Genomic DNA, 27,757 nt, shown 5'->3' with positions numbered 1-27,757 from the left:
GCCTTCGGGCTGCCCTGCGGGCGGCGGGGTCGGGACGCCTCGCCCCTCGGCTCGGAGGGCGGCCAGACGCGCGCAAGTGGCGCTGCGCGCTTGCTTTCCCGGCGCCAGAGCGGCCGGTGGAGGCACGCGGGCTGCGGCAGCGCAGGGCGCCAGATAGTGGCTGGGATCGGGCAGTCGCCCCCTGTGGCTCGTGGGGCAGGTTTCCCCCGGCCCCCGTTTGCCTGCAGAAGTTTGTGCCCAGGCTGCCAGCCCACCGGTCCCGCCTCAGGGGTGCGCAGGAGGGCAGGGTCTTCTCCCTGTTGGCCCCACACTGCCAGAACAAGTTTCCGCAGAGGCTCCTAAGGGTTGTTCACTGCAGGCCTTCAGCCTCCTTTCCTCTAACCTTCCTGTAGTCTGTGGACTGAAGGCTTTGTCAAGACTGCCCATTCTTGTCGGCTTCTAAAAGTGTTTATTGACTATTTTTCTGTAGCTTTTGTGCTGTTTTTGTTTTGGGTCCTTTTGTTCTGCCTCGTGTGCTGCCTTGAGAGGGGTCTGCCCTTAAAGATGACCAAAGCTTCATTATAAACAAACAAAACAATTCATTCCAGTGCATTCTGCACTCAGCGTTTTCCCCGGGCCTTCTCTGCCATGCTTTATACCATAGCAACAAGCCAGTTAGGCTCAGAAATGTGACACAGTCTTCCAGCTTCGGCAGCATTCTGGTAACCAAACTGCAGTTCTGACTTTTTCTGGATTCTCCCAGATTGGATTGCAGGATCCACTTCTGAGCATCCTCGAAGGAGATTGCACAGAAGCATTAGAACCCATTCTCTGGGGCGCGCGACTGCGTAGGCCTCCCTGGCAGATGGGTGACCTTCGTGCAGAGGGACGCGGACTGAGAATCTATTGATTCCCCGGTCCTCTGAATGGCTTTCAATATCATCGACCCGGATATCCTGATGGAGCAGCCGGTTGGGATGGGCGCGGGGGGCTGCTCCCGACAGAGCTGCCAGGACAGGGCTGATGCTCCGCCATGGATTTTGTGCTAAGGGTGCCAAAGAATTCCGTTCCTGCGCCCATGCAGCTTACCAGCGGGATTGTTTTGGCAATGAGCGCCCTTGCAAATCTTGGCTTACATTAGGCCAATGATGCCCTCTATTCCTCCTTAAGGCTGTGAGTGTCCTGAAAAGTACCTGGAGTTAGGAACAGGCTGAATGGGAGCCAGCAAATCGGGGACCCATTTAAGAGGAAGGTAGAATCCCTGATCGGCATCCTAAGCTGAGGGAGGTAAATATGCAGGCAGAGGAAGCGCTTGAGCACTGTCACTGTTCTTGTTGCCCTGTGCTCATGTGAGGGGGGTCCTTTGAAAAAGAGAATTCCTCTGCCCAGGGGGACACCACAAAGCTGGAATGCTGGGAATCGGGATGCCAGTCTTCCCATCCACCAGGCTTCCGTGTGGCTTTCGCCCTGTTCAACCGGCTCCTTCAACATCCCCTGGCTATTTTGCATGGAGCTGGTGTTTCTTCGGCTGAACTAAAAGCAAAATGCTCCCTTCCCTTTATCTCCTGCTGAGATCCACATGGACACTGGTTGCCATGGACAGACTCAGAGCCAACCTCCAGGGTCACCCAACCCAAGAAAGCCAGTGGTGGCTGCCCCGTAGGAGGTGTGCGAGAGACGCAGGCCTGAGTCACGGAGATTCAGGACTGTCCTTTGAGCTGGAAAAGCCAGCAGCTCACGAGGAAAAGCAGGCGACTGGCTCTCAAGGGGTGTGGTTTGGCTGCACGCCAGGGCCCTAGAGAGAGCTTCCAGGTGAGCCGTTCTTTGTGGCATCTCCAGAGGCACATCTGCTAAAGTGAGCAGAGGCCATGAAATAATAAGCGCGCTCATCTGTCCAGGGCCACAATAGCTTTTCTTGTTTTTGCTGCGGCAGATGAACACAGCTGCCCCGCTGGGGCTTTTGTGAGAGGCCCTCGTGACATCATCTTCTGGTGGAGTCCTCCAGTGTTTTGCTACTGCCTCTGTCCTTGTCTTTTCTTAGCACATAAACCTGCAGAGGAAAGGGAGGGGCGCCACAGGGTGAGGAGAGGCAGACATTTCTCCTGCATAGATTTTTTTTAAACATTGAGATTTTTCTCTCCCAAATATAAACCAGATATTTGGGCAAATTCTTATCCAAAATCGAACTGAAACAAAATTCTACCCCACTTGCGCCAACCAAATTCAGTCGGACCATGAAGTGCCTGCCTACAGCAGAAATAAAAATGAAGATCCTGTTGGGAAAAGAGCTGGCGTGAAGCCTGGCAGGAGACGCCCAGTGATCAAAGCACATTCCAGGTCTGGATGGCAGAACCCATTAGTTTTGGTTCTCCCAATTACAATTCTCTCTGATCCATGTATGGAGCTCTTCAGGAATTTGGGTAAATTCTTTATCAAAAGAAAACCAAGATGAAATCTAACCAAACTCGATCGGTTCTGTTCCCTGCCTGATGCACAGCTATTAAAGACAAGACGCTTGTCAGAAATAAGAGGTAACAACTCTACTTTACCCAGAGTTTGACGAGCAGAGCACTCAACGCTGCGAGCCTGGTTGGGTGAATTTCAGTATCTCTCACATTCGGTTTTTAAAAGATCTCAAATCCTTTGTGCCCCTAATGTGCAAAATTTGGGTTAAGTTCTTACCAAAGCCAACCAGTTTCTCTTCCCAAGATGCAGCTTTTGACTGGTAGCATGAGAATCGCACAGCTGGCTGCTAGCCAGGAGCTGTCCAGCGTCCTGCATTATTCCAGAATTCAATTCATTTCATCTCGCCACACCGCGCGCACAGCAGCTCAGACCTGCTGGAGAAATTTGGCCTGCCTGGGCTTCCTGTTTGATCCTCGAAGGGTCCCAGTGGCTCCACCTCTTTCCCCAGTACCATTCCCCTTTTTCTAACCACCAAATTTTGGGTGGCTTCCAGACTTTGCACAGCCCTGACTCACCATCCCATTTTTAAAGGCTGACATTCCTCTCTGAATTTTGTTTCCTGGTTGTAAGGCCTTTCAGCTAAAACATGGTTGTATTATTAGAATGCCTGCCCTGGCCCTTTTTATGCATTGATTTGTTAGATTTCTATCCCAGACCATTAGCCACAGGGATCCCTGGATGGGCGCACCTTTCCCTCCACCTAAGAGCGAAGCCCTGAGAGCTTCTTCAAAACAAAACTCAGCTTCCCAGCTGAAGGTTTCAACACACTGGCAGGCAGCCCATCTTGCTCCAGCGCTTCCTCCCCAGCTTAGCTTCCGCCCTGCCGATGAGGGCTGGTGCTTCCCCAGGCTCTGCCAGCGGAGGGGCCCCGGTGCCCGGGCGGTGTGCGGAGGAGGCATCCGGGGGCGGGACGCTCTGCCTCTGCCGGGCTCGATGCAGCACAGCCGCGCGCGGAGCTTGCGTGGCCGGAGAGGGTCGGGGGCACAAGCCCAGCTTCTCTGGAAGCCTCCCTGGATCGGGTTTGACCTTCACATGGCCTCGAGGCACTCACACAAACAACGTCGATCAGGACGCGCCACTGAGCAAAACGAGCTGTCGCTGCCCATTAACACGGGGGACTGCATTTGTTCCTGGGGCGGTCGGTGCCACTGAAAGTTGCTGGGCTGGTCCGTGACAGGGGAATCGGGCCCTCCGGCTCTCCTTGGCTCACCCTGGGCAAAGTCAAACCTCCGAGAGGAGGAGCTAGCAGGAAGTGTGGTGGGGCGGGCAGGCGTGGCCTCCGGAAGGGCCTCTGCTGATGGGGCTGCTGTCGGGGTGCAGCCCCATCTCTGGCCTCAGCCAGCTGGCATCCAGCACAGCCCAGGGCCCCAGGAGGCCCCTGGCCCTCGGTGCTGCCCAGTATGCAGCCTGCATGCAGTTGTGCATTCACACATGCAGCCAAGGACAACTATTTTGCATGGAGCAATTATGCAAGCACATTTCCACCACTTACTTTGCTGCAAAAGATTGGCCTTTGTGTGCGGTGGAGATCCCGGAAACGAGCGCTTCCCTGGTATGGTGTGCGGCACGCAGACCTGGGCTATGGGGCAGCACCTCGCACAGACATGCCCCCCAGGAAAAGACACCGACTGGCCCACCAGTGATCAAGACGCGGCAGGAGGCGCGAGGGGCACACTCAGAGACCTTCAGCTGGGGCACAGCAAGCGAGACGGCCGGTCTCCTGTGCGCCAAGCACAGGGTTGCGCCTCTGCCTGCCTCTCTTACTCTCCCATTTCCAGGGCCGAACTGCCCCAAATGCAGTAACTAGAAGAGTGTCCCAATGGCGGCAGGTTCTGCCACTACGGAGCGCTTGGCATCTTCTCTGGATGCCTGTGTGGCGTTCGAGTGTGGCGATGGGGGCGCGGAGGAAGCAGGAGCAGCTACAGCTGACGGGCGCTGGGGCTCTAGCCCCTCCCGCCCCCGAGGGCACCCCCTTTGCCCCAAGGGCCAGTTGCAAGCTGGGCGAGGCAGCAGGCGCGGTTTTCCTGCACCGGCCGCAACAAGGTGGGCTGGCAGCTTGCAGCTTCCGAAGGAGGGAGTCCGAGGACTCCTGGGGCCACCCAGGTGAAGCTGAGAGGCCAGCAGGCAGCTGTGCCAAGGCGGTTAGGCACAGTCGAACGACCTCGGCATTATTCCTGCATGTGTGCGTGCACGTTTGTTGCCCTCTTTTCCACCCTGGTTCTCTTTTAAACTCCGTTTTTACAACTGGACTTCTGGCTGTGGCGTTTCAAAAGGCATTTCTCACAGAACGATTCCTCACCTGAAAGACTGCAGCACTGCAAGGGCACCGTGTTTGTTGCGAGAGTCCTGCAAGGGTTTGGGCAAGCCTTCAGTTTCTGGACTTTGGGGAGGAAACCCCAAAGCACCATCCCTTTTTACCCATGGCTCCCCTAGGCCTGGACTGACGGAGGGGACCCTGGCAAGAAGTGGCTAGATGCTCCCCAAGCTGGGAGCAGACTGGGGGTCTCAGGAAGATCATCTGGACTGGCTGCAACCTGTCAGAAATTATTTTCGTGGAGAACCTGAACTACAAGGACTTCCCTCGGGGGCATGAAGTCCCGCTGCCCATGTGCAAAGCCCTCTGCCACTCCGAGCAGCAGGACTAGCTGTGCCGGGATCCCCGGGTGGGGTGGCCCTGACACCCACCCCACGTCACACGCAGCCTTTAGCCAAGGAGGCAGCAGGCTCCGGGGCCAGTTCTGGCATCGTGGGAGAGTCGCGTGGAGCTTGGTGCCCCCTTCAGGCCTGGCTCTGGGAAGGAAGGCTCCAGCTACCCCCAGGATGGCTGAAGGCAGCCTCGAGGCGGGGGCTTGCCCACCACCACCGTGGAGACGCGGCTGGCCATTGCGATCCCACTGGCTGCTGGCACGTGCTCAATGTCTCCCGAAGCCCGAGGTGCCGCGGGTGGGGACGGAGGGCACGGGGGAGGAGCTGCAGCCGCTTCCTCAAGGAGGAAGCAGGAGAGCCGATGGTGAACAGATCCCCTCGCCCACCCACTCTGTGGGCGAATTTGGCTGGAAAGCCAGTAGCAAGGGATGCCAAATTAGGCCACTTCCTTTAGACATGAGAAAGAGAACAGGGCAGCCCACCAGCAGGAAAACTGGGCTTCTCTTGTTCTGGGGCTGCGAAACATCTTTTTCCTTCAGCAGCCAGCCTAAGGATGTTCAAAGGAGATGCGCAACTTGCTGCTACCACCACTAGTCCTGCTGGCACTAGGAAAGGCTTCTGCGCACTGGTGCAGCCGCGGCGGTGGCTTGCTATGGCTGCTGTGAGGTGGCAGAGCCCTCGGAACCAGCAACTGCATCTAACCCACCGCACAACCTCCTCACAAGTCGTAAAATCCATCAACCACAGAGTGGCACGTGACTTCTCGAAACAAGGAACTGGGTCAACCACCTGGCACACAATTTTTAAAGACGTAAAACTTGGGAAATCATCTGGTACAGAATTTATGCATTTAATTTGGGGCAACATAGGCAGAGACACAAAAATAAGGACTTGGAAGACAGGCGTGTAGCACCACCAGGAGTCTGGAAGGAACAGCGAGCTCTGGAGAGGCATCTCTGTAGCCCGGCTGCACACAAGCTTTTTATTGATACAGTCCACTGGCACATGGTGTGAGGTGTCCAGAGGTTTATGGCAAGGGGTGCCCCCTGTGCATGCACGAGGAGGACATTCCAGGCCTTAAAATTGGCTGGCTTCTTCTCACGAGCAAGCTACACACTCGCCATGTCCTGGAGGCCCGCACCACAGACGGGGCACAAGCAGCCGCTTGCAGAAACTCCCTGCCAAGAACGGGGATGGTTTAAGGACCCTGGTGCTCCCTCGATGTGCCCCCCTTGGAGGACCGCTCCAGGCGCCCTGCCCCGGGGGCACCCGCACTGGGATGGGAAGGCACCACTGTGCAGCCCTGCCCGACTGTCCCGGACTAGCCTCTGATGTTGCAAGACCCCAAAGCCAGTGGGCTCTGCAGCTTCAGCAGACAAGCACCCCAAGTTGCTGAGGACAGAAGTACTGTATTTTTCTGTGTATAAGATGATACTTTTTCTTTAAAATATTTACCTAAAAATGGAGGGGCGTCTCATACATGGGGGGCAGAGAGAACCATGGGCACACTCGGGGGGGGGGAGACTGGCACAGGTATGGGGCATGCACGGGGAGACGGCAGCTTGCTCACGCGGAGATCAGTAAGAAAAGTGGGGGGCGTCCTATATATGGGGGCATCTTATAGACAGAAAACTACGGGAAATACAATGCTGGGGGTGGGGCATATGAGGACCACCCACGGGAAAACGGCCTCCGCCAGAGCACAAGCGCAGTGGGAGGGCTGCTGGCCAAGGACCCGGAGCAAGGCAGCAAAGCCCCTTGAGGCCCAGCGGGCTGGGCCTGGGGGAGGTGCCCTATTTGCCTCGATTGCAAGGTTCGAAGTTGCTGCTCTGGGTCCCGGTACCGTGTCCACACTCAGTGCAACTGTTGTGAGTGGCAGGATGTATGTGCCCTGGCCACCGCCCAGCCACCCTTTGACACTGGCTGGATGGTGCTTCCCTTCCTAAAAGGAACAGCTAAAACGGGCTATGTCGTCTGTGGTTCACAACGGAGACAACTGCAGTCAGTCGATCACATTACTGAATTCCTGCTCAAACGGGAAACAACCACCTTCTCTCCCCGAACAGCAGTCAGCCGGCAGAACTGGCCGGCAACAGGTACCGGGCCTCGCACCTGACACCCTGCCTCTGCTACCTAAATACCCACATCGATAGGTGGAACCTACAAAGGTATAAGCATGCACTCATTGACACATAACCAGGCCAGAGAAAAACCCTCTTTTCTAGAAATCGGCACTCGGGCATCCCGGAAATATAGCTGGCACTGCCCAGGCGGCTGCAGCAGCTCAAACCAAGAGCCAGTCCCCCCCCCCCCCGGGCCGCCCCCGCCCCCCAAACCGAGCCCCCCCCCCCCCCCCCCCGGCCCCGCGCCGCCTCCGCGCGGCAGCGCCCCCGCCCCCCCGGGGACGCAGGAGAGGTCCCGCCACGCCGCCTCTTCCCTTCCGTGACCCACTGCAGTGCTCATGCGCTGCGTGCGACCCTGTGCTGAGTAAAGGGGCAGCGGGGGGCCACCCAGGCCGAGCGGCCGTTCTCGAGAATCGCTCCCTTGCACGAAGCCTTCCCTCGGCGCGTTCTCTGGGCCCGCGCACGCCGGGCGCGCAGCAACTGCCCGCCGCCGCCGCCGGAGGCACGCAGAGCGCCGGGAGGCCGGCCGGACCCAGCCAGGCTCGGGGAGGCCGCGTCCCGCCTCGCTCCGCCGCCGCGATGCGCGGCCTCTTCTGGCCGAGCCGCTTGGTGGAGCCCCCGCCTCGCAGGCTCCGTCCGCAACGGCCCCGGGCCTGAAACCGCGCGGGAGCCCCGCCCACGACCCCTGCGCCCCCGCGGCCGGCTGGGGATGATGGGGGCCGCCGCCCGGCTCGGCCAGCCCCGAGCGGGACGCGCGCAGAGGCCCGCCCCGCGCGCCCCGCCCCGCGCGCCAGTGCGCAGGCGCCGGGCCCGCAGGCGCCCTCCTCCGCGCGGCGGCACCATGGCGCAGGCCTACGCGCCGGTGGAGGCCGGGCTCGGGCCCGAGGAGAGCTTCCTGTCGCTGGCCGACATCCTCATGTCGCAGGAGCGGCTGCCGTGCCGCGCCGAAAGCGCCCTGCCTCGCCTGGGGGCCGTGCTGGGCAAAGCCGCCGCCGCCGCCTCCGCGCACGACGACGCGCTGCCCGAGGTGAGGCGCGCCCGGCGGGGGGACTACCGCTCCCGGCAGCCCCCGGGCGGAAGGGGCGACTTCGGGGAGCCGCTTCCGGTCAGCCGGCGCGCCGGGAGGCTGCGCGACGATGCGCAGGCGGGGTAGAGTTGGGGATGAGTCCGGGAGCCTTTTTGGGGCGGGAGCGGTGCTGCCTCGGTGCTGCAAACAGAAAGCGGCGCAAGGGCTTATTTGCGAGGCCGGGAAGAGCATCGCCCGCGAAGGAGACATGCTTCCGCGATCGCCAGAGGCGGTCGCCGGGTGGGAAACCGCACGAACCCGCGGCGGGGCGCGGGGAGAGAAGCGCGCATTTCCATGTGCAAGGGACACGCGCGACTCAGGCGCAGTTGAGCGAGAGCGGCGGCTGCACGCGCGTGAGCGGAGCGCAAGACCTTTGCACGTGGGAGCGCTTACCTGGGGCCGGGTCCCGCCTTCTCCGCCCAGGTGCCCTTCAGGTATCTCGGAGTTCAGCTGCCAGCCAGCCAGCAGGGCCAAGGGCCTAGGTTGGGATCCAACACTTCTGGAGGGCGCCAGGTTGGAGGAGGTGCGGTACCCTCTCGCTGCAAGGCTGAACTGCAACCCCCCCCCCCCCCCGTTCCCAGTCAGCATGGTTTGTTTGGGTTGATGGGAAATGCACTTCAATCCATTTGGAGGGCTCCAGGTTTGGGAAGGCTGGGACAGAAAGCCTCTTCAGTTTCACTTGTTCTTAGAGAAACCACAACTGTGGTTTGGGGGGTGCCCATCTGAAGCAGCTCTCCCCCCACAGTGCAAAATGCTGAAAAACAGTAATTTCATGGTGTCCGGTTTTGTGCACCGCACTACAGATGATTCCTGTCATTCCAGGAGGTACTGAAAGTTCCACTGCACCATCCCCTCCTTCCTACAATGGTCCCTGCACCTAGCATGTTCCTTTTCAGTGCACAGACCCACTTGCTCGCCAAACTCCTCTTCCGAGAATTTAAATTTTCAACTCCTGGTGATAGATTTTAGAGCTGTTGCCTCAGAGTAATAGTTGGATTGTTGCTAGAGTGCCTTCCTTACTCCTGATCTTCATCTCTGTGTGTTTCGCCACATGGGCCATTCAGGGAACAAAACTGGAAATGCCTCTCTGGTTGGCGAAAGGCTTGTACGACAACAAACGGCGAATACTTTCGGTGGAGCTGCCCAAGGTTTACAAGGAAAGCTGGCGGACGGTGTTCAGTGCGGATGCCAGCGTGGTGGACCTGCATAAAATGGGGCCCTATTACTACAGGCTTGGCTCCCAGCTGCTAAATTTTGACAGTCCTGAAAATGTCGACGTAGCCCAGACGATACTGCAGGTAAAACTCTGGCTTGGCAGGAACTGTCCCTTCCCTGCTGCTGCTTTCTGTCTGCTTTGCAATGCGCAGCTGTTCCCTTTCTGGACGGCAGGGTTGCCTGTCCCGTGGGATAGCTGCTGGTGTTCTGTCCTGAGGATCCAGCCAGTCCCAGCCACTCCCTCGGCCTCTTCTGTATAGTGAGTGGAGGGATTCTGGAATTCCTGGGACCCAGAAAGAGGGCAGTGGCCAGAGCTGTTACCTGGCTGTGCCGAGCAGCTCACTGGGCCAGTTCAGACCTAATGTTAGACTATGGCTTAGTGTTACAGGAAGAGATGGTCTTAAGCACTTTTTTCCTTCCTGCTTGTCTGCTTGCTTTAGAAATTGTATTTAATTCAGCCACTTGTTTGACAGGAAAACAATGGCTAACTAAGTCTGCTTCAGTTTGGCATTTTTGCTTGGCTTAATAGGTTTCATTCAGGAAAAAGCCTGGGGTTTGAATAATCCTTACTTTAATACAGCAAAGCTTTCAAGTAAACTTGCATGCCTGTCAGAAACAAGCTTGTTTATCCAAATAAGTGAAGCCATGCCCAATGGTGCCCTGGGCATAGGTCCTTAAACTAAGGCCCATGGGCCGGATCCTGCCCACCATGCCCATTTAACTGGCCCGCCCCACAGGTTTTGCACTCGAGGCTGTGAGAGGCAGAATGTGTGTGCGCCACAGCAGCTTGTGGCTCCCTCAGGAGACCCGAGTCACTTCTCTTTGGAGCCAGGGCCCAAACAGACCGCATGGGCGCCATTCCACTAATTCAGGGATGCTGGGTGGGTGAGACGGCTGCACTGCAAGACTGGGGCTCAGCTACTTGCCCCCGGGGCCAAAGAGAGCATCCTCCACGCTAAACAACTCTGCTTCCCCTCTAGACCTTTATTTCCCGTTTCCGCCGCATCATGGACTCTTCCCAGAATGTTTTCAACGAGGACACATCTGCCTTGGTGGCCCAGCTGGATGAGCTAGAGCGAGCCTTGTTTCAGGCTGGCCAGAAAGGACTCAGCGATTTCCAGTGCTGGGAAATGGGTCAGGCCTCCCAGATCACCGTGTCCAGCCTCGTCCAGAATTACAAGAAGAGAAAATTTACTGACTTGGACACTTGACAGTTAGGCGGGTTCAAGAGGCCTGCAAGGGGGCACTTTCTGATCACAAGAAGACAATGTGGGAACTAAAACCCTTCCTGGCAGCTTCTGGAGACTGCCCCACACGATATTCCTGAGGAATGCTGGCTGATTTCACTTGGGGTTCTTTGTAATCTTTTTGCCCCAGGATCTGTGGAGACCGTGCCTTATGCATAGCACATTAGGGTGTAAGGTGCTCTGCCATTGCTTGCACTGTCCTTGGGGCACACGATGCCCATTAAAAGCAACTTCACTCCTGTTTAAGCTTCTTGCGTAGACGGTAGCAGAAGGCTAGGTCAGCACACGACGGACATGCTGCAGAGCTGCTGGCTTTTGAAATGTGCAGGGTTCGTTCCCCTAAAGTCTTTGTGTCAGGTACCAGGTTGCTCAGCTAAATAGCTCAGCTTTGCCAGGTTAGTGGGACAGGCCCGTCCTCGCCCCTCCCTCTGCCTCCATGGCCAATTGAACACTGTTTTGATAAGTGGGCTCTTGCCTGGCTGCAGTAGTTTGAGCGACTTCCCATTTCTTGCAGTGAGCCATCCGTCTGATAGCACGTAGCTCATTCTACAGGTCACTGCAGGAAATGTTCTCACTGTCACTTACAAACATTAGAAGGTGGGCCTGGTCTGTGCTCTGTAGCAGGAGAACCTCCAGCCCAGCACTAGAATGACGTCTCCACAGCTTCTTCAAAAGGGAATTTGGTCCTCACAGTAGAAGGGTTCAACAGCCGTCCTTCGTAGCGTTAGTTTACTGGAAACCAGTTCTAGGTTCAATTTCAAGGAAGGGAGTCTTCCCAGAACTCAAACGGAGCACCTCCTCAGAAGAAAATGCCTTTGCCACTGGCTTTCCCATCCAGCAATGGCCAAGCCCAGGAAAAGCAGTTTCCAGCTTGTCAGAAAGGCAGTGTAGTCAGTGGTGAGGTTCAGAGAGGGCAGGCAGGAATTTAGGCAGAGGAAGGGTCCTCCAGCTTCTTCTTCAATTCTTGTGCATCCTGCCTCCCAAGACCCGGCCAAGGTGACTTGGAGGCCTCTCCAGGCCTGTCCAGAAGATGCCCGAAGGAGGGCTAGAAGTGCCACAGCTCTTACAGTGCAGAGCCTCTTTCGAAGTAGTATCTAAAGCCAAGGATAAGGGGGCATTTACACCACTTCCTTTTCCATCTTAACTCATGATCTTGTGAAAAATAACTTTTTATATATTCGTGTAACCTGGAATTTATTAAACTACTTTTCTTTTTAAAAAATCCAAACCTTGTTGATTTTATTACTTATTTAATCACTGCATGCCATTAAAAAAATCTAAGTTTGGGCAGCAGAAGAACATCAGAAAAGCCATGCCAGGTTGGACCAATGATCCATCTGGCCCAGTACCCAGTTCATATGGTGTCAAACCAGCTACCAACAAGGTCCCTCAAGCAAATAATCTCCAGAAATGGAGGCAACGCTTAGGCAGAAGACTAGTAGCTGTTGATTATAGCCTACTCCAGGAATTTCTCCTCTGAAAGCCAATCAAATTGGTAGCCATCAATGCTCCACGTGGCAGGAAATGCCAGAGTTTAATATCATGCTGTGTGGAGAAGCCCTTTAATCTGCCTGAATCTCCCATCAATTGGCCTCAAGTCGTGATCCCTTTTGGGCTCTAGCATTACGGAAGGTCCCTCTCCCCTTCTCCCAAACCAGGCATAATTCTGAACAGCTTGCTCACGTCTCGCAGTCACCCTTTTTCTAAGCTCAATGGCCCCGGCTGCAGCTGCTCTTCTCAGGGGTTCCTGCACCCTTCGACGTTTGTTGTCCTCGATAATGTGAAAAAGTATTGGATTAAAATACACAAATGGCTCAAGGAAATGTTACAAAAATCCTTAGCTTTTAAACCTGAAGTTCTTTATTAGGTATTATACTGGAGGATATTAGTAAACAAGAAATGTATTTGATTTCACATGTAATCACTGTGGCGAGGATTGCATTTGCTCAACACTGGAAAAGTGAGGAACTACCCACCGATGAACTGATTCTAAAAAAGATTCTGGACTGTGCAGAAATGGATAGATTGACTTTATCACTGAAGGAGAAAGAAGATACTGACTTCTATCAAACTTGGGACTCTTTTTATTATTGGCTAGAGAAACGGGACTTGGCTTAGATTTAAATGTTTCCAAATTATCATAAATGGAAAAAGAAGGGTGTGGGGGCTGACTCAGCGGGCTCGATATTTTTGATGATGGATGTTGTTTGTAGTTTTTTCGTCTTTGGGGTTTGGTTTTTTTTTTTTAGGATTATAATTTCAAATAAAACTTACTACAAAAAACGTTTTAGTTGTCCTTCTCTGCACTTTTTCTCAACTCTGTAATGGTTCTTTCCAGGTGCAGCAACACAACACGCTGTGGCCACACCAAAGGTGTGTTGCGAGGGGACACTTTTGGGAAATGTGCACCATGTTTGCCTGCCTCAGTGCCGCCAGCACTTCTATCCTCCTCCAGGATTTCTCAAAGATGACAGGGATTTGGAGACTCCCTCTGGCGGTTGCTTTTGTACCTGCGATGACCTCCTAGGTGTGCATGGAGTCTTGAGCGGGGAGGCCTCCCCTTGCCCAAAGATGCTTTACAGCCAGTGTAGAGCGGGTGTTTGTGAAAATGCCAACAAGGGCATACATGTCTCTGCACAAAAGGAAGCGCCTTCAGTGACGGACTACAACTCCCAGGATCCTTGGCTTTTGGCCACACTCACTTGGGCAGCACAGTCTTTAGCCATACTCACAGGGAAGCACCCCGCCCCCGCCCCCCAAGTTTCTGGAAGCTGTCTGCTCCGACCTGAATGTAGGTTTAATAAAAGTAATTGATATATTAAAGTAGCATCCACATTTCCCGCTCTGTCTCCTCTCTGCTCCTTCCTTCTCCTCAAGGATTCTAGGTACCCAAATGTTTCATACCTCAAGTGGCCAGTTCTAACTCAAATACACTTGTGGGGGCTATATGGGAAAGCCTGGTACAGATTCGCTACTCGAGAAGGAAACCATCAGCTCGCATGGGCGAAGAGGGAAGGGTTTTGTGGTGAGCCAACGTGGCCCCGAGGCCAGTAGGAAGGAACCCAAGCGCTATGGCAACTGCGACGTAACAGTGGGCTTCAGCCACGAGAGCGTGTGAATAGAGGCCCAGGCGGCCCTTGCTTCGCTGAACAATGCCGGGAAGTTGGAGGTCCCAAAATCAAGCCAAGAGTTCAATGGTAAAAAAAAATGGGGGGGGGAGGATATGGGTTTGATCTTGGCAGAACAGCTTGGAAATGGGATTTTCCGTTCCAGTAAGAAAGCTCACGAGAAAGCAGTGCTTTGTGGAAAGAACATGATAATCGCAGAATGGTATTTATAGGAAGTCCACCAGAAGGAGAAAGCCGCAAACCCTCACGCAGCAGGAGCAAGATTGTCAGTCCTTCTGTAATTTGGGTCGGCTTGAGCAGCTGACTCCTCAAACTGCTGGGCAAGGAAGGGCCTCCCCAGCCATGCAGCCAAACCCTCGTCCCAGGCTGCCAAAGCCTGAATTTAACTCTCAGAGCAGCTCCCGGGAACGTCTTCTAGCCAGGGATGGGGCCAAACGGACCAGAGCCTCGGCCAGGCTGCATTTCGCCCGCCAGCGTGCGTCTGCAGCCGGCCTCCAGCCGCCAAGTGCAGCACTCGCAGGGGCAGCCCCCTCCTACTGGTGGGCCCCGAACAGCTGGCAGAGCGATGCACCATGCAGGCCGTCCTGCACCCCCAAAGCTCCCCCCGTCCTCCCTGCGCTTGGAAGACGCAGTCGCGTCAGCGGTGTTGAAGTCAGACACGGCTGCCTGCCTTGTCCCCTCTGGCATGTTGGGGGGGGCACAGAACACAGCATGCCCCCCAAACGACTCTCGCTTGTCTGGGTGCGCCCGTGGACGTGGCAAAAATGGCAGAAAGGCTTTGCTCAGTCTTCCCCACGCTGCTGCCCTGGACGTGCCCTACTACAATACCCATACCCCCCTTGCTCACATGGTTCCCCCGACTGACCCACACGCACCAGAAGCACGGCCAGGAACGCACCCAGCGTGCGGGGAACAGGATGGGAAGGCGGCCGTCCCCTCCACCACCGCGGTGTCCGGCCGAGGGAAGGCAGCAGCGCCAAGAACCACTGCTCCAACGCGGCGAGCCTCTTCCATGGCACCGCCTTTGAGGGCGCTGCGGTGGGCAGACGGGCCACTGGCAGCTCCCCCAGGACGCCGTGCAGGACTCTGGCAGCCAGCCAGCAAGGCTGCTGCTGGGGGAGACTGGAGGATGGCCGGAAGCTGCAAGAACCACCTGTGTCTGCCTCTTTCGACAGGGGTGCTGGGCAGGAGGGCTGCTCCTGCTGTGCTCGTCTATCCTGCCCTCTCCTGCCGCCGGTGAGTAAAGCTTCGGGGCCGGGGGTGGTGTCCCTGGGATGGCACTGCCCATGACGGCACGGAAGGGAGGTGGGGACGGGCCGGAGGGAGCGAGAAACGGGCAGCCTGCTGGGCCAGGGTGATGACCAGCAGGCCGTGCCAGGCGCTCGAGTGAGGCCCCCGCGGCCCATTCCCCGGGCGAGTGCTTTCTCACGGCCAGCCGCAGGCTCCTTTCCCAGCCCTGCTTGCTCGCAGAGGGGCAATGCTGGGGAAGCGAGCAGAGCCGCAACAGGCCCCGACGACCGGCCGCCTCTTCCCTTCCCCCTTGCGCAGGCTGCGGCACTCGGCACAGCTCAGTCCCTCTGGGCCCCACGCAAGAGCGGGTGGCCGCAGGCGAGCTCCCCTGGGTGGTGTCCCTGCAGGGCCTCCGCGATGGGCACCTGGCCTTCGGCGCCGTCCTCAGCGAGCGCTGGATACTGAGCGCAGCCTCAGCGTTCCGGAACAGGTGGGCGCCACGGCGGAGGGCTCCCTGCGAGCGCTTCGGCATCCCGGGGGGTGGGACCCCGCGGGCGGGGTGATGCAGTCCCCGCGCGTGGCAGGCAGGAGCAGCACGGCTGGCTGCCGAGGCGACTTGCCGAGGGCAGGGCCCGCTCCAGACCTGCGGCCAGCCCTGGCCCGGGGACGTGCCTCCTGCCCGCCGTGCCGGCACCAAGGGGCCCTTCTCCTTCGCTTCCAGGACCCAGGCCGTGGCCCTGCCTGGCATCCCAGCTCCAAGCGGGCGCCAAGGGCACCCGCTTCTCATCAGTGCCATCATCCCGCACGAGGCCTTTGATGAAGTCACCCTGGCCCACAACCTGGCCCTCCTGAAAACGGCCACCCCGCTCCAGTTCAGCCAGACAGTGCAGCCCATCTGCTTCCCCTGCCAGAGCTCCCCCGTGGCCACTGCCGAGAACTGTGTGCTGGCCGGCGGGCTGCATCCTCACGCAGGTGAGCGACCGCCACACCCAGGCGCCCGCTCCCCTCTGCAGGCAGCCTGCTCGAGGGCACGTCCGCAGCGATGCAGCCCTCTCGCTCCCCTCGCAGCTAATGAGAGGCTCGCGCAAGGTTCCGATTTTGCTTCCCGGGCGTGGCCCCCCGGGCGAGCGCGCGCTCCTGGGCTGACCACCAGACTCCCTCCCTCGACTCCACCTCCTTCCCTGCAAGAAGCAGCGGTTTGGCGGCTCCCCCACTTTTCTGCCTCCCTGCTCCATTCGAGCAGGCTGACAATCCCTCCTAAGACTCGGTTACCGGCAGCAAGACTGTGGGGCAAGCTGCACCTGCGCGTGAATGTGCCCCCTACGACTGGAGGGCACTCCACACTTCTCTTGGGCGGAAAGGTTTACCGTGCCCCTTAGGAATTTCTCCGGTGAACACACATTCCCCCAGGCAGTGCTGGCCGCGGACCTGCACCCACCCCAGGGGCAGTTCTGGAAGAGGCCCAGCACCTGCCTGCCTGGGACACCTCTGCACTTCCGTCGTTCCCCAGCCTGCCTAGGAGCTGGAGCTGGGAATCCACGAGGGAGCCTGCCACACGGGAACAGGCCCCGGCGCTCGGACCACATGTGCTCATGAGCAGCACGCGAGAGCCCACTGGACGGCACTGCCCCTCCCCACCTTTGGCTGCTCTGGCTGGGAAGCGCCGTCCTACACAAGCAGAGACCACCAGGCTGGGAAAGCCCGCGATGCTCTGATTTCAACTTGCAGTTTGCAGAGGCTCATGAGAGCACATTTTACCCCTCCAGAGAGCTGCCCCCTCTCTGGCCTTGCTAAAAGGCCGAAAGGGCAGCTGCTAGCAGAAGAGGGCAGGGTGAGAAATGGCCCCACATGCGCACAGACCCAAGAAAATCCCAAACGGCTCACCTCTTTCACGCCCTGCTCTCTTGGCCTAGACAGCAAGTGGAGCTCTGCAAAAGCTCTCCGTGGTGGACATCAACCCCTGTCCCCTGCCCAGGATCATGGCCACCGAGTGCTGCGGCCACCGGGAAGGCGGCAATGCATCTGGATGCCTGGTGAGGAAGCTGAGCTCTTGGGCTCTTTGTGCCTAACCGCATTTCATGAACCTGGCTAAGGGGGATTCCAGAGGGAGAACTCCTGGCTCCAACCATCACAAGCCACTGGGGAGCCATTCCATCTCAGCGAGCTTCCCAAAGTAAGACGAGTCTATCCGGACACCCCGGGTTACGGAACGATGCAGGCAACCGGGCCTTGGGCACTCGGGGGGAGGCAGGAAGGCGCGCCTGGGTGCTTCGCTGAAGTCAGCTGACCGGCCTGCTTGGGGCGGCCCACAATTGTGGCAGCCGCATCATCGTGAGCAGCGTGATGCCACGAGGGAGACGGCGCTTCCGCTCCTGGTAGGCCCTGCCCTCTCACTCACGAAAGCAGCTGCGGGGCTGGCAGTGTCTTCCCTCCCACAGGACAAAGAGCCACATGGCCGGCCCGCATCCGCATCCATCCTACGGCTCGCGGTCTTTCGGATTCGGCTCCCTCGAGCTGTGCGAGGAACGAGGAACGGTGGGGCAGAAGTGCTCCGAATTGCTGACTGACAGCCTCCTCCTCCTCCTCCTTCTCCTCTTCCGCAGGGACACGCAGGCAACCCGGTCATGTGCCAGACCACGGAGGCGAGGCAGTGGGTGCTCACGGGAGTGCTGAGCAAGGGGGGCGCAAGATGCTACGGGCCGTTTCTTTACACCCGAGTGTCCTATTACAGCGACTGGATTGTGAGCACCACAGCACGCTGTGGATCGCCCACCTCCCCCATTGTGGGCAGCAGGGGGCACGCGGGCTTCAGGGCGCCAGCAGAGGGACACGGGGAGATCCCTGACCCCCTTCTGAACTCCGCCAACTTCCCAGAGGACGACTCCAGCCTTCCCGACACGAGGCAGTCCGGGGAAAACGGCCAGGAGCGCCCGAGTCTGCCCGGTGCCCCCCGGGCCCTGCCTAACCCTCTCTACTACGACTACTACAGTGGAGAGGAGATCCCCATTTCTATGGGGATGCCAGGGCAGCCTGGGGGTCTCCGAGGGGCGATTTCTGGGAGCCTCCTGCTCCACTTTCTGAGCTGCTGGATGGCCAAGTGGGCCGAAACAGCCTGAGGGTGCCCGGTGGGGAATTCTCTGCACAGCCGGGACGCAATTCAGGCCCTGTGGTGCCCACCTCTCCCCTTCCCCAAGAAATTAAACACAATGCCCTCCTTAGGCACCGTCTTCGCAGCCCCCATTGATACGACACAACACCAAGAAAGGCTCCGTGTGGCCACATTGATTTCTATAGTGCGACTCCTCGGGTGCAGACAGAAAAGGGAAAGGGGCAAAAGCGGCAGGGGCCGTGTGAAAGGCCCCCGCCGGGAGGGAGCAGTGAGGCCGGGGAAGTGTGATCCCGCTGCCTCCCACGCCAGGCTCCGCACCCCGGGCTCCTCAGTGGATGCTTTGCTCCGGGAGCAGCGCCTGCAGCTGCCGACTAGCCAGCCCGGCCTTGCGCCAGATGCTGCGGTAGCTCTGCAGAGCCATCTGCAAGAGACAAGCGAGGGCCGTCAACGTGCGACGCAGACTCCCCAGGCCCCACTTCCCCACCCGGCTCCCAGCCGTAGGTCAGCGCTCGCACCGCAAGGACGTGCACCCGCCCCCCGGGGTCCCCCGGGCACTGCCTAGGGCATCCCCAGGCAGCTCCGGAGCCCGTCCTGGCAGCTTGGGAGAATCCCGACCACTGCCAGCCAGAGGCTAGGTCTGCCTCTTCTCTTCCACCCTCCAGGCCAAGGGCAGAGCCTGGGGCGGGGCTGCCAAGGGCACCTGATTCCCCCATGGCCTAACTGGGCGCTTCCCTGGGCAGGACCAGGCCCGAGAGCCTGCGGTGGCCCCCTCCTGAGCCAAGGCCGAATGGCTGATGGTGGAGGCAGCTCCTGTTCGGCATAAGAGTGCCACTGGACTACTGAGCGGCACAGAAATGTGAACAGAAATAAATGCGTAAAGCTGAAAGGCCGCAGCTAAAGCCACTTCTCCCTTGGGACACCTTTGGCCCCTGTCCTGGAGCGCTGGGGCGCCGGCCGGGCTGGCGGGGACCTCTGTCGTGCTCGTCTCGGCACAACCCGCGGCCTGCGCTGCACGGGCCTCGGCAGGGCTGGCCGGCACCCCGTGCTCCTCGAGCGGCAGAGGCGCAGGACCCACACGGCCATACCTGCGCAATTTCCACCTTCCTCTCCCAGATCTTGATGGTGTTCTCAAGTCCATGGACTGCCATCTTCTCATGGACGTAGTTGAGGACCGGGGGCACTCTGTACTCTGCCAGCTGCCTCCGGAGCTGTTTGTTCAAGGCCTCGGCTGCCTTCCGCTCCTATGAGAGAAACGGGACGGACAGCAAACTCTCCTTTTGGATTCGGTGCCTCATTTTGTCCCGTGCGGGGTCAGCAGCAACTGGGGCAGGGGAGAGTTAGACCACGGAAATGGCAGCAGAGAAAAGGTGCAGCAGGGGCTTCTCCAGCCTCACTGGGCCAGTAACATTCGGAGCATCTTGTGGCACGAAAGATTCTTAAAGGAAGTATAAAATGTAGCCCTCCGGAAGGTCCACGCTCTGGGGGAGGAGCCAACTCTGTCCCATGCCCAGTGTGAGGAGATCCCTGGCATCTCCCCCGGATGTGCTCCCCAAAATGCAAAGGCCCACTGTCCTCCCCACTGACTTCCTTCCCCTCCTCAGAGAAGTCCTCCCTTCTGCTATCCCAACCATCCTCCTCAGTTTGTAACCTCTTACCCTGAATTCCTGACAGCACGCTCATGCCCTGGCCAGACTTCTCAACTGCAGGAAGCAACCCCATCCAGTCCTGACACAGCAAGCGCCCTTTCACGTCTCCATCCTGCCACTACTTCCCGGCTGCCACACCATCTCTGCCGGTGCCTCCCTTCAGCCTTACCTCCTCCGCAATGGTGGTTTCACGTACAATTTTTTCCAGGGACTCCTTTCTCTGGGCATGGTCTTTCACCAGCAGGGTGGCCATGGCTGTTGCATTCTGCAGCTTCTTCTGGAAAACAGCAGGACAAGCCAGGCTGAGACGGGTGGGACGCGTGGCCCGAGTCGACCTACGCAGACACTGCTTTTGCTCGCTTAGTACTGGCTGGCCACGCACCTTGCAGTGGGTGAGCAACTGCAGCTGGAAGCCGGGGTGTCCATCGCCCCATCACTTCCCAGCTCAATCCCTCCTGCTCTTTCGCCTCCCCTCAAGGGAAGTCCCAGGAACAGTTCCACCCCTCAGGGCTGCGAGAGATGTCCTGCTTGCTGTGCAGCCAACTCCTCGCTCCCCAAAGCAACATGGCTGTGCCCAGTCTGCCCTCGTGCTGGGATGCAGTGGTGGGGGACGAGGGCCAGCCAGCGGTCAGTGGTGGGGGACGAGGGCCAGCCAGCGTTCAATGGCCAGGGACAAGGGCCAGCCAGCGGTCAGTGGCCAGGGACAAGGGCCAGCCAGCGGTCAGTGGTCGGGGACGAGGGCCAGCCTGCTGGAACAGAACCCCTTGTCAGTGGGCTGCAGCTTCCCAGGTCCGAAGCTCCCACAGCTGACCGGTCCGGGGTATGCAGCACTCTCCCAGCGGTCTTCTGCTGACCACCAGGCCTGCTGAGGGACTGCCCTGCAGCTGGGTCAGAAGCTACAGCTTGTGCGGAACACGGCAGCCGGGTGCCTGGGGGAGCCTTCACCCTGGGCTGAGGACTCCTGCGCTTAAACCTTCGCCCAGGCTTGGCGCACTGCTGCTGCTTGTGAGGTCCTGTGCTGCTCAGGGCCGGGAACCTTGTGGGGGGGGCTGGGTTTTCAGCCCCTCCTGTGGCCATTCCAAGCAACACCTGCAGAGCTCGCGTTGCTCTTACTTTATAGAAGTTGAGGATCTGGAGTGCGCTGCCCACCGTCAGCTTCAGCTGCAGCAGGTCCTGGTTTCGCTCATCGATCTTCTCCAGGAACTGGGCATTCTCAATTTTCAGCTGCTGGAAATCGACCTCGTGAAGTGCCTCTCCCAGCTCCTCCTTCTGCAGACCAATTGAGAACAGTGACAGTCACTGGCACACCATCCGTTTCTCTTTTTTTAAAAGTAAATTTTTACTTTCATAAAACTGAGCCATACAAATAAAAAACACAATTAAATTGTACAAAACCGTGACGAAGCGTGCACCCACCACCGGGACCATTTAGGAGCACGTGAAATCATTTGCCCTTTCAGAAAGCCCCGTTCTCCTTACAAAATTGCAAGAAATCTTGCGAAGGTTCAAACCCTCTCCCTTTTCTATTCAGTAAGTGCTCCTCAGACACCATCAAAATGATTATTTTTCACTTTAATATCGCATGTTAATTTATTCCAAGCTTCTCTGTACCAATCACTCAACTGATAGTCATATTTCACTTTCTACTACTTTGCTATAATTATTTCACAGCTGCTAGCAAGTCTGCTGCGAACTCTTTAGTATTCCATCTCCACTGTACCTCCTCAAATAAGGACAGTAATGTCACTACAGGATTTACTTCAATATTTAAACTCCATATTTTACTACTTTCTTTAAAAACTCATCTCCAAGCTTCCAGTCTATGTTCACATTCTACCCTCTATGCCACGGCTGTTGCCTTTGGGCCCTCGGAGCCCTCCCTTCCTGGGGAAGCCCCCGGATTGACATGGACCACACCACAAGCTGCCCAGGGGTCATTCGGCTAACAGGTGGGGTAGAAATGGAAGGAACAAGCACACCGGCACACCAAGCCAAGACACTTCCAGGTGGGAACTCCCTGCTGAAGGGTGACGTACCTGCTTGAGCTGCAGCTGCAGCTTCTTCTTCTGAGCCTTCAGAGAATCATTTTTCAAGCGGATTTTCTCTTTTTGCACATCCTGAAAGAGAATCGTGCCTGCTTTTTTTCTCAGGCTTGCAGCTAAAACTTGATCCTGGGCCCATATCAACATGCAGGGAGGGGAAGGAGCTCTCCTGGCCCCCGGCTGGGGTCAGGCGCCCTGGGCGTGCACCCTTCCCAGTGAAGCCCCCAGGCAGAGAGGGGGCGTCACCTCGCCGCCAGCCTCTGAGCTCCAGGACCCAAACTCTGCTATCCGTGGAGAGGCCCCACCACCCTCACTTGGCACCACCCTCTGGGCCAGCGGTTCAGCCTGCTTCTCCATGGCTTCAAGGTGCAAGCAAAGTACTTGCCGGCACGAGGAGGGAGAACCAGCCAGTCCCACGGAGAGAGGCAGCCAAGCAACCCACAGCCTTGCCTGTCAGGTGCCCCGGGGGGGGGGGCGGTGAGGCAAATCGCACGCCCCTGCCTCTAGGGCAGCGACGGAAGATGCAGAGCTACTTTGACAGAAATGGTGGGGCGCGGTGAAGCATTCCATGCTGGGAGCAAGAACCGCCAGGAATAGGCAGAGCATGGCCAGCCCTCCCTTGTGAGGCAGAGGGAGAGGGGTGGACAAGGCTGTGGAACGAACCCAGCACGGCATGGACCCAAAGGGCCTGGGGAAGCTACCAGGGAGAGCCACACACGGAGGCACGGCGACTGACCCTGCTGCGTATCTTGTCCTCCATGTAGCGCAGCACCTTCTCGGAGGCGATGACGCTCCCCTTCTTCTTGGTTATGGCCCTGACGATGTCCTTGTCAAAGTCCACCATGGCCCGCCTGATGTCGGCCATGCGGATGTCTGCTTCCTCCAGGATGGCCTGCAGAATTCCAGGCCCATTGAAAGGAAAGAGACGGCCTGCCGAGGCTGCTCCCTTACAGCAGGCCTGAATCTCTAATCTGTTGCTTGGATTAACTATTAATTGTACTGCTGACTCTTTAATGCGGAGCATGCGTTTAATAATTCAATTGCTCTGTTAATTTTGTTTTTATTATTGGAAGGGGCGCCCAGGGCATCTGCTAGCTGAGCAGATTAAATCTGACTGGCATAAGTGTACGCACAGCGGCAGGGTCTAGCCCTTAGCCAAAAAGCTCTCCGAAGTTGGTCATGCCCAGTGGGGATGACAGCTTGGGATGAGATCTGGAAGGAGAGTCAAACTCCTCTCTCCAAAGCATGTGTGAGTGCATGGCGTGGCTAGACACCGGTGCAGTGGAGCCAAGTGCACAAGGCCCCAGTGACGGGGCCCTTGCCATCCCGTCGGACCTCTCCATTCCCGCTGATCGTGACTGCCCTCTACGTAATGGCTGGAGAGAAACGGATCTTCCCAGCGGCATCCGGCATTTGCAAGCTTGCTCTCTCATGCTGCTGTGCATTTTGTGGTAGCTGGGCCTGTAATGGCTGGGGGAATCCATTACCTTTACGAGACCCCCTCTGGTGAAGACGAAGGCTGGGTTCAGACAATAACCCAAACTCAAGGGCTGAGTGTAGGTTGTCATCGAACCATGGGTTGTGTTGAAAAGTGGTTATTGCAGGGGCCCTCAAACTTTTCCAAAAGGGGGGCAGTTGACAGCTGCCGGTGCTGGGTGCGGGCCGGAAAGGTGGTGCCCGCGGTGTGCACGGGCTGGCGCAGGGCCAGGGCATGCGGGCATGCACGCTGAGGCGGGGGCAGGGTGCGTGGCGAGGCCAAATGAGGCGAGGCGAGGTGAGGCGGGGGCAGGCACGCACCGCAAGGCGGGTGCACAAGGCAGCGGTTTGCTCGCTTGGAGATCATTTTCTCCGAGCGAGCAAACCGTTGCCTCCCTGCGCATGGGGCAAGGTGGGCGGTGGCGGGTCCAAATGGGCCCGGCGGGCCGGAACCGGCCCCAGGGCCGTCGTTTGAGGACCCATGGGTTATTGTGTTGCCTAAACGCAGCTGAGATGACTAAACATCATGAACAAACCAAGAACAAATTGTGGGTTCTCTTCATGGCTTGTTTGTGGTTAAGAATTCATGGCTTGTTAGCACAGCTGGATTCAAGTAACATGGTAACCCACAATTCAGTGATAACCCACATTCAACTCCAGAGTTTGGGCCCTCATGTTGCCTTAGCCCAGTCTTCATATCCGTCCAAAAGCCTTGTGTGAGGTGGATGGGCGGGGGGTTGTTGCCGAAGTGGGCGCTTTGCACACGCGGGTGCAGGGGAAGCACTCCACAGCTTCGCAGGATGTGCAGACCTGGCAAGGGTGGAACGGTCAACAAGCACCCCACAACGGAACACAGCTCACGGGGGCCGAGTGGCTTCTCAGCCCACCCTTCTCCAGGTTCACAAGGGGCAAGAAGCTGAGGCACTGGGGCTTGGATGAAAAGCCCACCTCCCATGGGCGGAAGAACCCCACAGGCCTGGGAAACCGCAGGGGGACGTGGCAATCCTGCCAAAGGGGCAGTTCTATGCCTTTCTCTCCCTCCTCGTGACATTATGCTCTGAATCACTGCTTGCACAAGGAGTGCTGGGGGCTCATACACCAGTAGAAAGTTCAACGCGGCTGGCCGAATTTTTGGTGGCCATGAAAATAGTTGCCGTGACTTCCAAATGTACCATTACGCTTTTGCAGGCGGCACTCAAGGGGCCTTCCTCAAAGCATAGTGGTCACTGAGCTGGCACCAGCTAAAGACCAAGAAGAATTCGGGTGATCCCAAAGCCAAATGTTCTCAATGTTAACCCGCCCTGGCACTCGCAACAGGTGGTGGAAGGGGGTGTGATTCTCCGCCACCTCAGCTAACTCTTGTCTGGACATGCAAAGATGGGGCCTGGGGAGGACGGAATGCACGGCCCCATGCTGGAATGCAGCAGCACAAGTGTGTCCACACGCCAGACATGCAGACAACTGTACCATGTAGTTCTGCAACTTCCTTTCGGAGTTCTCTTTCATCTGCCGAATGTCTTCTTTAGTCTCTTCCAGCTCCCGCTGCGCTAGGTCGCATTTCTGCTCCACTGTCAGGCATATCAGTCGGTCTGCTGTTAACCGGGACTTCGACTTGCGCCTGCCTCGCGTCTGGAATGCAAAGAAAGGTACAAAGAGGGGCGCCCAAGTCTAAAGCTGGAGCCACAAAAAAGGCTGCTGTATGCCAACAATTGCCAACACTGTTTCGTCTTTCCTTTTTCAGAGTAAATACTGCTTGTCCACTATCTTGGATGGTATATGTGGGAAATTAGATTCATAATAGTTCTGTCTGCTGAGATGTTCCACTGTGTTTGAAGGGGCTTACTCAAGTGTAAGCGACTACAGGTGTGATTACATTCCAAGAGTTGTGACTAATTCGCAAGTAGCAGGGCAACGAGAGCAAGGGCTGGCCCTTCTCAGGATGCAGGAACACACGGTCCCATGACGGGGCTGCATCAGCGGCGTCACCACTGGTAAGAGGCCTGGATCCTTCCCATCCCAAGGCCCAAATCCCATTTTAGGAGCTCAGGGGTGGAGTTGGGCTGCATCCCAGAGGGGGTGCGAGGGCAAAGAGGGTGGGGAAAAGGGGCAGCCAAAAATACCAGTGTTGCCTAGCCTAAAGCTCCTCCTGCTAGCAATCAAGGCTTGGGGGTGTCACTCCTGCCTTTCAGAAGGGCGTGTGGGAAAGCTGCACAAATATCAATGAACAGCCAAACAGCTCGTGGGGGGGGGGGGAGGGGGGGCTGCACGGCTAATCTCTGTTGCTGCAGGGCCAGTGGTACCGATCGGACAGGAACTCTGAAAACCCTTGTAATTGTGGAGGAGTTGAGAGAAGTGTACCGGAGGTGAGCTCCTTGGAAGAAGGTGTGATATAAGCCTAAATATCTGAAAGTCAAACGTAAGATCATAAATAAAATCTTAGCATCAAGAGATGAAGTAAAGTTATGAATATGAAGGGGAGAAATGGATGATCCGTATGCAGAACTGCGCACACGGTGGGGAAGTGGGCCGTGATGTGCAGAATGCGTGGCACCACCCTCCGAACCCTGAAAACAACAGGAGCACAATCCCCGCAGCATCACCCTCGAACTCACGTGTTGCACTTGCCCCAGGTCTGGTGAAGAGCCGTGTTTCTCAGGTGCCGCTTCCTTTGTTTCCATCCGATTGAAGTATTTCTCAAACATCTCTGTCTCAAGTTTAAGCATGGAATTGGCATGGCTGGACAATGACGAAAGACTCGGTGAGCAAGAGCTGGGTGCAGTGCGCTGAACTACTACTGGCTTGTGCATATATAACCCACCACACAATGACCAAGGAGGGTGCCAGCAGTGCCAAATTTGGGGGAGACAAAACTCGCAACTGCTGTCTGTGGCAAAGAAGGGGCAGTGTTCGCAAGCTGCTTTGACAGCCCCAACTGCACCACAACCACAAGCACGATTACAAAGTGACTGATTAATACAGAAAGGACCTTTGTTGTGGCCGTGCCCTGGCCACAGAACATCCCTTGCAGAGATATCCTTTGTGCGCACGCGTGTGTGTAAATTATGGAACTATAACAACTGAATCATCTCAGAATAGGTATTCCAGGATGTTCTTTTAAACTTCTTATAATCTTCCTGCATAAAAATTAAGCATATTCAACTAATACCAACTACCTTTACCTTCTTGGAAGTGTCTAGCAATCTTTAAAATAGTTAATAATTGTAATACATCTCACTTTAACCTTTTCTCTAAGCCACTTTTTCAATTACGATGGCAGAATTCAGAATGAGGCTTTAGATTTCTTCCTATATATTCAGTCTTTTTATTCTTTAACTGCTACAGTCCCTTCCAACTTTTACAAATCTAGAAATGCAAGGAGCATATTTTAAATGAATCAGTAACTGATGATGTTTATTTAATATGCCAGTGAACGTTTCAATGAAATTAACCTTTTGAAAAACAAGCATGCCTTGAACTATGCTAAATTCTCAGCATTTGGTTTATTCTAGAAATCTAGAATAAATATTTAGTTAAATCTAGAAACATGAACACTGGCCCAGGGCAGGTAGCAAAAGTGGCACTGAAGTCAGGTGCCCATCAACACGGCAAACCCGACCTTTCCTCACGGCATTTCCCTGCACGACGCACCTGTCCCGTCCTAGGGCCCTTGGAGGAAGGAGCAGTGCCTTTTCTGAAACTCAGCCCTGCGTTCTTGGTCGTCCGCGCGGTTGTTCTCTGATCTTACTCTATTTCACTGACTCTTCCTTGGAGGCGAGGGAGCGGGGCGAGGAGGGCTCCTACTCGTGCAGGCTCCCAGGCATCGCGCGAGCCCGCAGCGCCCCGGTTCCGGCCCCTCGAATGAGGGCGGCGGGAGGAGCGGGCGCGGCCCGGGCAGGCCCGCAGGGCGCTTCCGGAGGTGCGCCAAGCGAGGACCAGCACTCGCCGCGAAGGGGTGATGAGCGGGGAAGCGCGGCCGCGGCCGGGCCTCCGGCTGCCCCCCCTTCCCGGCCCGCCGCGGAACGATCCCGGGGGCAGCCCCCGAGCGCCGCGGACGGAAACGGGCTTGGGCCGCCGCCGCCGCCGCCGCCCGCCCTGCCTCCCGGCCTCCCTCCCGCGGGGCCGGGCCGGGCCGGGCGCACCTGGTCTCGTCCACGAGCGCGCGGAGCTGCCCCAGCGAGAGCGGCGCCAGGTCCTGCTGCAGCTCCTCGCCCAGCTCGCGCGACTCGCCCGTGTGGACGCTGCCGCGCTCCGACTCCTCGTCCGCCATGCTCGCCCAGGCCAGCGACGTCGCCACGGCGACGCGCTCCGGCTCCGGCCCCGGCCCGCGCCGCCCGCCCGCCGCGCCCTCTCCGGCCCGGGCCCGGCCCGCGCCCGCCATCCCGGC

At 57.4% G+C, this 27,757-nt stretch overlaps 3 protein-coding genes across 5 annotated transcripts; 2 read left to right on the top strand and 1 right to left on the bottom strand.

The window, feature by feature from the left end:
• Positions 1 to 8,046: 8,046 nt before the first annotated feature.
• On the top strand, positions 8,047 to 11,970 carry GINS3 (GINS complex subunit 3). 3 transcript variants are annotated; one of them, XM_044434194.1, is made up of 3 exons: positions 8,047 to 8,241; positions 9,345 to 9,578; positions 10,476 to 11,970. In XM_044434194.1, exons 1-3 carry the CDS (start codon positions 8,056 to 8,058, stop codon positions 10,704 to 10,706), a joined length of 651 nt encoding a protein of 216 aa, XP_044290129.1. In that variant the 5' UTR covers positions 8,047 to 8,055; the 3' UTR covers positions 10,707 to 11,970. The 3 variants fall into 3 exon arrangements, with proteins under 3 accessions (XP_044290129.1, XP_044290130.1, XP_044290128.1); XM_044434195.1 differs by having other exon boundaries at positions 9,243 to 9,578; XM_044434193.1 differs by lacking the exon at positions 8,047 to 8,241 and adding an exon at positions 8,368 to 8,714.
• Positions 11,971 to 13,689: 1,719 nt separating this feature from the next.
• Positions 13,690 to 18,216, top strand: PRSS54 (serine protease 54). The gene is made up of 7 exons (XM_044433930.1): positions 13,690 to 13,854; positions 15,046 to 15,106; positions 15,419 to 15,590; positions 15,822 to 16,072; positions 16,867 to 16,931; positions 17,014 to 17,133; positions 17,704 to 18,216. The coding sequence occupies exons 1-7, from the start codon at positions 13,690 to 13,692 to the stop codon at positions 18,214 to 18,216; spliced, it is 1,347 nt and encodes a 448-aa protein (XP_044289865.1).
• Positions 17,954 to 26,212, bottom strand: CCDC113 (coiled-coil domain containing 113). The gene is made up of 8 exons (XM_044434191.1): positions 25,986 to 26,212; positions 24,841 to 25,002; positions 22,634 to 22,789; positions 21,892 to 21,972; positions 20,969 to 21,124; positions 20,025 to 20,132; positions 19,295 to 19,450; positions 17,954 to 18,630 (listed from the first exon to the last, which is right to left on the bottom strand). Exons 1-8 carry the CDS (start codon positions 26,178 to 26,180, stop codon positions 18,538 to 18,540), a joined length of 1,107 nt encoding a protein of 368 aa, XP_044290126.1. The 5' UTR covers positions 26,181 to 26,212; the 3' UTR covers positions 17,954 to 18,537.
• Positions 26,213 to 27,757: the final 1,545 nt, after the last annotated feature.

The sequence above is a fragment of the Varanus komodoensis genome, unplaced genomic scaffold (genome assembly GCF_004798865.1).
Source record: "Varanus komodoensis strain SLA01 unplaced genomic scaffold, ASM479886v1 scaffold27, whole genome shotgun sequence".
In the NCBI taxonomy this organism is placed as follows: domain Eukaryota; kingdom Metazoa; phylum Chordata; class Lepidosauria; order Squamata; family Varanidae; genus Varanus; species Varanus komodoensis.
Note: the sequence above shows the minus strand (reverse complement) of the source record. Positions and strands in the feature narration are given on the sequence as shown.

Bases quoted from the DNA above. Each gene is read 5' to 3' on its own strand.
- GINS3 (XM_044434193.1), top strand. From the start codon at position 8,376: ATGAGTCCGGGAGCCTTTTTGGGGCGGGAGCGGTGCTGCCTCGGTGCT. The intron at 8,715-9,344 runs GTATCTCGGAGT...TGGGCCATTCAG, and splicing joins TCCGCCCAGGTGCCCTTCAG to GGAACAAAACTGGAAATGCC. The intron at 9,579-10,475 runs GTAAAACTCTGG...CTTCCCCTCTAG, and splicing joins TAGCCCAGACGATACTGCAG to ACCTTTATTTCCCGTTTCCG.
- CCDC113 (XM_044434191.1), bottom strand. From the start codon at position 26,180: ATGCACAAGCCAGTAGTAGTTCAGCGCACTGCACCCAGCTCTTGCTCA. The intron at 22,790-24,840 runs GTACAGTTGTCT...GGAATTCTGCAG, and splicing joins GGAAGTTGCAGAACTACATG to GCCATCCTGGAGGAAGCAGA. The intron at 19,451-20,024 runs GTAAGGCTGAAG...TTTCTCTCATAG, and splicing joins AAACCACCATTGCGGAGGAG to GAGCGGAAGGCAGCCGAGGC.
- PRSS54 (XM_044433930.1), top strand. From the start codon at position 13,690: ATGGGAAAGCCTGGTACAGATTCGCTACTCGAGAAGGAAACCATCAGC. The intron at 13,855-15,045 runs GTGTGAATAGAG...CTCTTTCGACAG, and splicing joins TGGGCTTCAGCCACGAGAGC to GGGTGCTGGGCAGGAGGGCT. The intron at 16,932-17,013 runs GTGAGAAATGGC...CTCTTGGCCTAG, and splicing joins TGCTAGCAGAAGAGGGCAGG to ACAGCAAGTGGAGCTCTGCA.